This window comes from Parasteatoda tepidariorum, chromosome 4 (genome assembly GCF_043381705.1).
Source record: "Parasteatoda tepidariorum isolate YZ-2023 chromosome 4, CAS_Ptep_4.0, whole genome shotgun sequence".
Classification (NCBI taxonomy): domain Eukaryota; kingdom Metazoa; phylum Arthropoda; class Arachnida; order Araneae; family Theridiidae; genus Parasteatoda; species Parasteatoda tepidariorum.
The window spans coordinates 16,173,245-16,183,268 of NC_092207.1; the positions used below are offsets into that span (position 1 = coordinate 16,173,245).

The 10,024-nt window shown below is 28.9% G+C and overlaps 1 protein-coding gene across 2 annotated transcripts in view; it reads right to left on the reverse strand.

The window, feature by feature from the left end:
- LOC107453469 (protein phosphatase methylesterase 1) overlaps positions 1–8,171 on the reverse strand; it is a 28,955-nt gene extending 20,784 nt beyond the window's left edge. The window contains exons 1-4 of one of the 2 annotated variants that reach the window (XM_016070330.3): positions 7,975–8,171; positions 4,886–4,985; positions 3,183–3,275; positions 1,169–1,226 (exon numbers count right to left, since the gene is read on the reverse strand). In XM_016070330.3, the coding sequence (XP_015925816.1) occupies positions 1,169–1,226; positions 3,183–3,275; positions 4,886–4,985; positions 7,975–8,039 (316 nt within the window). In that variant the 5' untranslated portion in view covers positions 8,040–8,171. The remainder of the gene's footprint in view (positions 1–1,168; positions 1,227–3,182; positions 3,276–4,885; positions 4,986–7,974) is intronic. The other variant, XM_016070322.3, reaches the window with a different exon arrangement.
- Between the last annotated feature and the right edge of the window lie 1,853 nt (positions 8,172–10,024).

Genomic DNA, 10,024 nt, shown 5'->3' on the forward strand with positions numbered 1-10,024 from the left:
CTTCCGGATCACTGTTAGCGAAAATTCCGGAAATCGGGATCTTTTTCGGAGCACAATCAGCCTGTACTTTTCAACATTAAAAATTGACAAAAAGAGTCAAACAAATGAAGAAAAAAAAAAATTTATTTCAGCTGCATAATAACATTCATATATCAAAAATGTAGTGTAGACTAATTTGCAATAAATTAAAATTATAATTTAATAATTGTCCTGAAGAAGTAGAAATAAAATAAATACAGGGCTGGTTTAACGAAATGCTTCATTGTATCAGTAAATGAAAAATTATAAATAAAAAATAAATAAATGAAAAAATTTAAGACTATTAATTAAACTTTTATAATTACTGGTAAAGTTATTGGCTTTAAAGTCAATCTACAAATAAAAATACACATTTTTGTGGAATAATATGATATAATTCAGTGATGATTACTTTTTAGTACTGCAAATCTGATATGAATCAGATGTTAAAACAGTTTATTGAATCACCAATAATACATTTAAAATTGAAAAAAAAATTATATAAAAAATTTAAAAAATTCTTAGTTTAAAATTTATTAAACACTGTAAAAGTTTCAGGCAATGATGGCAACATACAAATAAAAATACACAATTCTTTTGAATGGTATAGTAAAAATAAAGATCTACAAGATTCAGCAATAAATTGATAAAATTTTGAAAATTGAAATGAAATTTGAAATGAAAATGAAATTTGAAATTTTGAATTTCTTGATAAAATTTTATCAAGTGTGAATGATTAGCTTTAATTACTTTAAATCCACATAAGCAAATTAAAAGCAAAGAGTTTTCAAACTGGAAAAAAATTAATTTAAGTCTTTATTATTCAAAAATAACTTCTTTTAGATCCTTATCATCCTTTGATGCACCCTCTAAAAGTCATCTGCTATCATAGCAAATTATCTGCGGTAGCATCTCTGAAAGAATTCATTGAGTTTCTTTTTGATTTTTTAATGAATGTCTTAACAGCATAAGCATGTCACACCTCAATCCGTTGGTAAATTTTATTTATTTTTCTACACAAAATGACACAAAAACATTGAATTGTTTGTACAGTAGAATTTTTACAAGGAAAAATGAATTCAAATAAATATGAAATCATACAATGATAATAAATTATGAGAATTAAAATAAATGAATGAATTATTATTACCATGCCCTCTACAATCTAAAGCAGCGACCTGACATTCAACAAATTGACTGATGCTCGTCTAAAACAGTGAAATATAAAAACAATAACATGAACGTAAAAATACACTATACATAAAATATCATTGTACAGTCTAACTTTGATAACCAAAGCAATTATAACTCAAAGAAGTTTCAGGGTTGGCAAGATTTTGTCGCAGGTGGTAAAAAACCATGGTAAATACAGTACAGAACCCGTTATCCGGAAATCAGAAAACCGGAGAACCAAAAAACCGGAACGAAATTCGATAAATTTTCCCGCCATTTTTTAAAAAGAAAATTTTTTTCCTCATAAGATTTTAGGATTTTTCGTTCTTTTTTGAAAGATGTTTACCTTACCATCATTTTGGAAATAATCATTAGTGTATTACTCCATCGTTTTTTCTTCTTTCTAAGATTATTTCCAAAAAAAAATTTTTTTTAGTTGGGTTTAACATTAAAAAAACGGCTTTTTGTAGCGATTCAGAAAACCGGAAAAATCAGTCATCCGGAATAGCGATGGTCCCGATCGTTCCGGATAATCGGTTCCCTACTGTACTGGTAAAAACCGTCCTGGCAAAAACAGGTTTTTGCCAAGCAAATTGGCAAAAAGTGGCAAAAACCTATATTTTCCAAGATGAGAGGACAAAAACACATTTTTGATACAAAATTATTCCTAAAATTGAAATATATTTTATGAATATAAATAGTTACAAAAAAATCAACAAAATTATTATTCCATAATTAAATGATAATGTAATAATATATCATTTTAGTAGTTTAAAACATTATTGATTGGAAAATTTGTGATTATTCTCTTTTTTCCAGTGAAATGAACTTATTTTAAATTAATATAACTATAATTTAAAGCATAAAATATCTATCAACATGTGTAGTTAATTATTGTACAAATAATAATTTTTTATAATAAATAATAATATTATACAAATAATAATATTTATTTGTAAAAAAACATATTTTAGGATTCTAAAATGAAAGGAGATCAAAAACTTTCAATCTTTTAAAAATTATTACCCTTATATTAATTATTAATATGTTAAAAATAATTTTTTTATGTAATGTATCAAAATTATTATTCCTTATGATTGATTTAAACTTGTTTAAATTATTTTGTAATAATATTTAATCAGCAATTTAGATAATTTGGTTTTCCGGTTTTTACCAGTTTTTGCCGGTTTTTACCAGGTTTTTGCCACTGTCCTGGCAAGAACCCCTTTTTGCCGGCAAAAACTCCAACCCTGACCTCAATATATAGAGAGATAAAATCTCAACCGTAAATAGTGAAATTAACATTGCACTTTTTTTAATTACTCAAATTTTAATATGATAGTGTTTCTGGTAATCCAAAGTTATTTTCATCTTCCAAATACTAATTTTAAGTATTAAAAAAAACTTTACAACTGGAAAAATATTAGAAGCAATAACAAGCAATCCACAAAGCTCTGGAAATAGAAAGACAAAAAACTTAATAGAGCAATTTATCTTAATTTTTTTGTATTTTCTATTGTTATCACACCCCTTTCATATGTAATGTTAAGCTGTTTCAAAAATTTAACTCAAACTTGAAAATAAATTTTGTTCCCATAGCAATGATTAGTCTATTAAAAATGAAGTCACATTGACGTAAACAAAAATACATTTAAAAAAATATGACTAAAACAATAAAACACATAAAATTTATTTTGAAAGAATTTATTTGGTATTTCAGAATTTTTTTACTTTTTCAAAACAAATCTAAGAAGATTAAGCTATTTTTCAAAATGTTTTCCTTGTATGAACTATCCTAAGAAATAGCACTTTTTTAAAGGAAATATTTACGTTTTTGGCTGTTTAGAAGTATTTTTCCTAAATGTCATATTAAAAATAATTTAATTTCTTATTTCTACAACTTTTTGTAACCCAAAGCACATTTGGATACTAATAGTACTTTCAGTTATAAAAGTTTCACTGAATAAGGTTTATAATTAATTCATACGCACAGATAACAATGACCATGAAAGACCACTATATCCGCCACCATGTAGAAACAGAAGAAGAGGACCCGAGGTACCCTTTAAATAAACTCTAAAAATCTAAATAAGTTTAGGAAGAACAACAACCATTATAAAATAAATCATCAAAAGTTCATAGTAACATTAATAAATGCTCTAGTTTTCAAGCATTGCAGATACATTTTTTTAAGTTCAATAGCAGTTTTACACTACAAAACTACTTGGAAAATTCTGTAAGTAAATTTTGTTTGGTACATTTTTAGGAAACCATAACAAATTAATGCTAGTCATATAAAAAGCTATGATATATCTTACTTGTGATAAACAAATTTAGATAAAATGAAAAAATTTCTGCGAACACAAAATCTCAATTGAAAAAATTTCTGCAAGCAATTGACTCATTTGGCATTTGCTCAAATCACATTTGCAAAGGTAGGAAAAAGCATAAATATGACTACTTTTCATTAAATTGGATAAAAGAAGAAAAAAAAACTTATCCTTGATACGAGGATGCTAGAAAATCGAATGCAACGACGTAATCACATGAAAAAGTGTGGTTCTGCAAAGCAGAGAAAAAAATTCCCTTATCAATCTTCGACTGATTGGTTTATGCATTAGAATAGGAGAATTATGACAGTTTCTTTTTTTCTTTACTGAGTAACACTAAAAATTCTCCTCAATGGTAAAAACGATTTTGACAGCAAGATTCAAACGCTCATATATTTTAAACATATCTGGTGATAAAGTGTTACAATTAATTTATACAAATTTAAAAGCATAATATTAACAGGGGTCTGTCCAGGCCAAATTTACTACCGTTTAGTGGTACCTTCACAAATTCAACTTTAGGAAAAACGGTAGTTTCACAAAATACTTTTTCTTAAAATTTTATTTTTGTATCCCGTCAGAAATAATAAATCCATATTTTTACCACATTTATGAGTTAATTTTTTATTATAATTTTTTATTTTGACAAATTATGTCTAAATTTTCACAAAATAGGTACCTTACAGAAAAATCTAGACAGTCCTCTGATTAATGAACTGTAAATATGGCTATATTTAAAAAAAAATTAAACAAGAAATTATCAAACAAATAATTTCTTTTCCAAACTTCATGTTACTGTGAATTTTAAAATTGTTTTTTCCTCAGGTTTGTGGTAAGAGTTTTACAGCTTCTGTCCAAAAATAGCATATTACTTACTTTTCCCCACAAAATCGAAATCCGTAACATTTTCAGGCTTCCCTATACCCTGTATTAAAGCCTGATTTCTATTGATAAACAAAAAACATTTATTATACATATGAATGAAGTACATAATGCAAGGTACAGATGAAAATGACTATTGATGTACAAATTTGAGTTTATATTATGTACAAAACTATAAGAGAAATTTTTTATCCACAACTCAAATCTTTAAAAAAAAATATTTGCATTGGTCTTATTGTTTGTGTAATACAAAATGAACAATTTGTGATGCATTTTATACAGTTATATATATATNTATATATATATATATAACAAATTACACTCTTAATAGTACCAAAATTTTTCCTATAAAACTTTCGATTATTATATAGAATTTCTAAGAAAAGCTACAATTTGCAAATACAGCAATTAAAAATATAAAAATTTATTAAATAATAACACTATTAATTAAAAAAGAGTAAATAATTATTAATAAAGGATACACTTCCATCAGAAACTTTCACATCTCGATAAGTATCAAAATATTTGTCCCAAGAAACAGGGGTGTAATCTCTACGTCGATTTATTTTTCTGGCAGCAAGGCTGAAAAGATAAAAAGAAATGTTTTAAAAAAATTCATATCATTTGAAGCAAAATTAATTGAAAAAAAATTTCTTTACATCAATAAAAATAATCTAAGAGAAATAGTCTAAGAGAATTTAATTTAAAACATAAAAGATTAACAATTATGAAAACAATAGCATTTTAATTAGAATTAATATTATAATTTTATGAAAAAAATATATAAATGCTAACTTGTCATCTTAAATTATCATAACTTTAAATACTATAATTAAGCAGAGTTTGGCTCAATGGCTGAGAAAAAGAAAGAAAAGAAACAGGTATCTCGACAATCGGTGCCCAGGAGAAAGAATTACAATATTCATTTTGAAGATGTTGATTAAATAATGTAAATACAAGATTTAAAAAAAGTTAATGGAAAAATAATTATTTATCACAGCTGATTTTTCAGATGGTAGATTTTTCAAATAAAAATAAGTTCCACTTAAAATATGTTGAAAATAAAATAGAACTGAAGAATAATTTGATGATTAAAAGCCATTTAATGTTCAATAACATAGGGTCTAGAAAGCTGATAAGTCTTAAAAATTTTTTCAAAAAAACACATAAATCATTCGAAATAACTTAATTTCACAAAATATATCACAAGTTCACTAAATGTTTCACGAAATATGTCATAAGTATCATATCTAATGTCAAGTAATCCATGTTCTCGGACCATTAGTCAAAATGTCTTGAACCACCTAAGATAAGAGTCCAGAGGTTGTGAATCTTTTGTTATTTTAAAAGAATTGAAGATAATTCACATTTAATTTTGTAGAAACGTCAAAAGTAACATTGGTTTAAATAATTTGTTTAACATTTTTGTCACCAATTAACACAATTTTCATCAAAGCAATTTAGTCTTATAAATCCAAAGGCATTTAATACCATTTTTTGGAGAAAAAATGAATGCAAAGGAATGCCTTGATATTAAAGATAAATTCAAGAAAACGGATTTGTAGTTAGAGGCACTGATAACAGAATCAGTGAGCCATTGCAAAATCTGAGTATCTATGAAGCTATTCAGAATAACAAATAATCTTAAGTTATTGTATAAGGAAAATAAAATTCTACAATAGTATCAGGGGTCTGTCCAGACATTTTTTGAAAGGTACGTTGTTGTAAAATTGTAAAAAAATTACTCGTAATTTGTGAATATAAAATTAACATTAAGTCACATTCTTTCAACCAGGGTCCTGTTATTGCAAAAAACTTTTTCAAGGAGTTTTTAAATTGTAAAGACATATAAGATTATGCTCAACACTGTAAAATTATAATTAAAAAAAAATTAAATTTTAAAAAATAAACAACAATTAACGCTATTAAATTAGAGATGCAACATACAAATAATTGGTATTTAGCTTATACTGCTGAATGTGGAATATTCATTTCTGACGAATAAAGGAAGAAATGTCTGCCGAAGACAAAACTTAGTTCGTTTACATCTGTCTTTCTCAACCCCCTTTCCTGGGAAGGGTTTATTCCATTAACAAAACAATAATGAAGGTAAACAAATTTGTGAAGAGTCCGATTTAAAAGATAAATTATTTTGTGAAGGGTCTGTTTTTAAGTTAAAATATTTTGTGAAGGGTCGGCTTTTATGAAAAGATATTTTGTGAAGGGTTCATTAACGTACCCAAATTTCTTCTTAACAGACCCCTGAGTATACTCTCAAAATCATAAAATTGAGGCAGGTAGGTACTTTATTTAGGCCACACAAGAGCTGCACAATGGGCTATTAACCATGGTGTGGGAAACATGCCTGAGGATGATCCTAAGACATGTCATCGCAATTTCGATCCTTTGCAGAGGGGATGGCTTCCCTGCTTTGGTAGCCTGACGGCCACTGCACAAAGTTGAGCACTTTACGGTTGAAAATTTTAACAAGGACCAATACCGTACACCCTTGATCCCTATGCAGGCTGATCACCCACCCACTTACTGATGCTTGACTTCGGTGTTTTACTGGGAACCGTGTCTTTTCATTCAGTCCACTGCGGTTCTCAAAGTTGAAGGGACACTAATAAAATTTCGAAAGTGCGAGATTTTGAGATAACAAGTTCATATGTTCTAAAATGTAGAAAAATACATTCTAAAATATTACTCTAAAAAGTACAGTCATGAAACATAAGAATAACTACTGATAAATATATAAGTGATGATAGTTGACTATGGGTCTAAATACAACATGAAAATTTTATTTTTAGAAGCAAGACACACTTATGTATTAAGTGGAAAAAAAATTTGTGGGGATATTTCCTTATCCTGATCTGTCGCGCCAAATATAATCGCCAAGGTGCCAAATAGCTTGCAAATTTTAACAAAAAAAAAAAAAAAACGTTAGATATTTGCCCGGGGGAGGCTACGAGTTATATCTTTCAAGTTGATCCCTTTCTGCGATGTGTTTTTTTTTTTAAGTTTCTCTCGGAAGATTAGACTGCCCGGAAGATGCCCAGACTTGGCGATTATTCTGCCACAGATCACGATACGGAAATCTCCCAGGTTTTGATAAGAAAGTCTTTGACATAAAGATTTAAATTAAAATTAAGTAAATATATAACATCAAGGGGAAAAATATTTTTTTGACATAACAAGGTTTTCGAGCTATCGAGAGTATACTGTATATTAAAAGAACCAAAGATGGAGTAAGTTGTTAATTTATTGAAAGAAATTTTAAAAAAAGTAAATCACAGAATCCAGGTAAATAGCTACAAGCAAAATATTTGACATTGGTGACTACAATAAGATTTCTATAAAATTTTTATAAAATCTAAAAGCATAAACATCCAGAAAAAATTAAGAAAATATCCGGAATTAAAATCTGAAAATAAAATTTCAGGTAAATTAATATTTAATTATTAATTATTACAACATTGCTTTATTTAGCCCCATTATACAATCATCTTGGATTGATTCTTAAGAAATAAGCACAGGAAAATATATCAGGAATAACTTGTATTATAAATACCCAGTATTTCCAGAATAAAGAGGAGGAAGCTTGCCTTTCAACATTTCTTTTGCTAAATTAGACATGTCACGCAAAACAAATATTACATCGTTTCGACCAAGAATGTTATAATTAAGCGCTTTAAATCATTTTAGTAAGCTTCTCTTTCAGAGAGCCGAACGGAACGCTTCGGAATTTGAAACAAAAACAAACACATGAAGTAGCTGTTGCCATTATGTGGATGTTTCAATTTTATCTGCCATCAACTGCTGTGGCCGAGTGACTGAAAAATTGCTTTGACTACATTTTGACTTGCATTGCAGTCCCTTGCGCATAAGTATTATCATGTGCGTTTTGTCATGCACATGCGTTCAACCAGTATCGCAAGTCAAAAATTCGTGTTACCAGTATCAGTGGTAAGAAAGGTAACATAATAAACGACTCCTTATCTTAAAATAATTATCTTTCGACTTCAAAGAGACATTCTATTAGATACATCTTGATCCAGTTTCATGTTTTAACCCTCCCCCTTCCCTCTCCACCTCTGCTCAGTTGTATGGCAATATGTGTCAAATAATTTCTATAGGCTTAGTAAATTGTAAGCATAAAAACTTTTATTTATTTATTTATTTTATTACTATTTTATTTATATAATTAGTATTTTTGCTTTTATGAATATCAAAAAAATACAAACATAACAAAGAAGTGCTTATTTTCTAATAATCCAAAAATAAATTTATAAGTAAAAATTCATTAATTCATTTATAAATAGCAAATTGAATTCTTCGAATAGCAAACGCAGGTCTCCAAAAACATATCCATAACCAAACTAGTAGCAACGCCTCTTTCAGTGACATGGGGGTCGAACAACCATTCAACGTAAGGACTTATTTGACGATCAAACTTCAGTTTCCATAGAGATTAATTTTTCTGATAGTTGAGGGAAAGTAAAAGATCCTTTGGTTCTCTCCATATTAAAGTACCAACCAGGACAAGCTATCTGCCCACTATTGTTCGAGACATTGATTATTAGGGAAGTGAAAGCTTGATGGTAAAAAAAAGCATCATTCTAGATATCCGCAAAATCACTCATTGTTTTTAAACGAGGTAATGTTACTGATTTAATTATAGAGATCTGTTTTTAAAGACTTATGTTTGCTTTTCTAGGGGTTCAATTGGTTTTTTAATATTATCAAAGGATGAAAACGTTCGACCACATAAATCTCACCAGGCCAAAGATTTTCAGGAATGGGAAGATAATCACAGGAGAGATTAGTCAGCCATATCTTCATACCTAACGCAAATGGAGACTTTGTTTGGGACTACCTTGTCAGACAAGTTGATCTTCTAAGTCTTTCTCCACAGCCGTTGCATGTTCTGGAACAAGGGTAACTGCATGTTGGTTCTCCGATCCCCATTTTACTCCCAACATTATAACTAGAAGTATAGAAAGTCGATGCCACTTGTGTATTTCTTTTATATCCGTCGTTGAACAGCCAACCCAATTTTTTGTGTTTAGGACTACTAATGCTTACCTCCGTAGCCTTATAATTTTGAACCCAATCCAGACGACAAGGGAACTAATGGATCAAGTATTGGTAGAAATTTGCCTTCGCGGAGACTCTTTGATGGAAATAACTGACATTTGCGTTACATGGAGAGGAAAACCATGAAAACCTTCCACTGTTAGCCGGTCGAAAAGGGGACTCTAACCCATGATCCATCTACCACTGAGGATATTTTACATCGCCACTGAGGTCAGTACAAGCTGGATGCGGAATTCACTTCGACCAGCCAGCGCTGGGATTCGAACCCGGTTCACCTCATAGGAAGGCGAACGCTCTATCTCCTGAGCCATCACGGCTCGCCACTGATGTATTTATGTTATTGAAGGACACATTTCTAGGAATGAAAGAGGAAAACGGAAAGGAGTAAAAAATATTTGTGTCAAAAAACTGAATGAGGCACGGAGAAATTTTTTTAAAATATTTTCTAAAGAGTCAACTGTATCATTATATGCATTTAAAAATAATAAATATATTTCTTATTGTTTTAAGAGTTTTACTGCTTA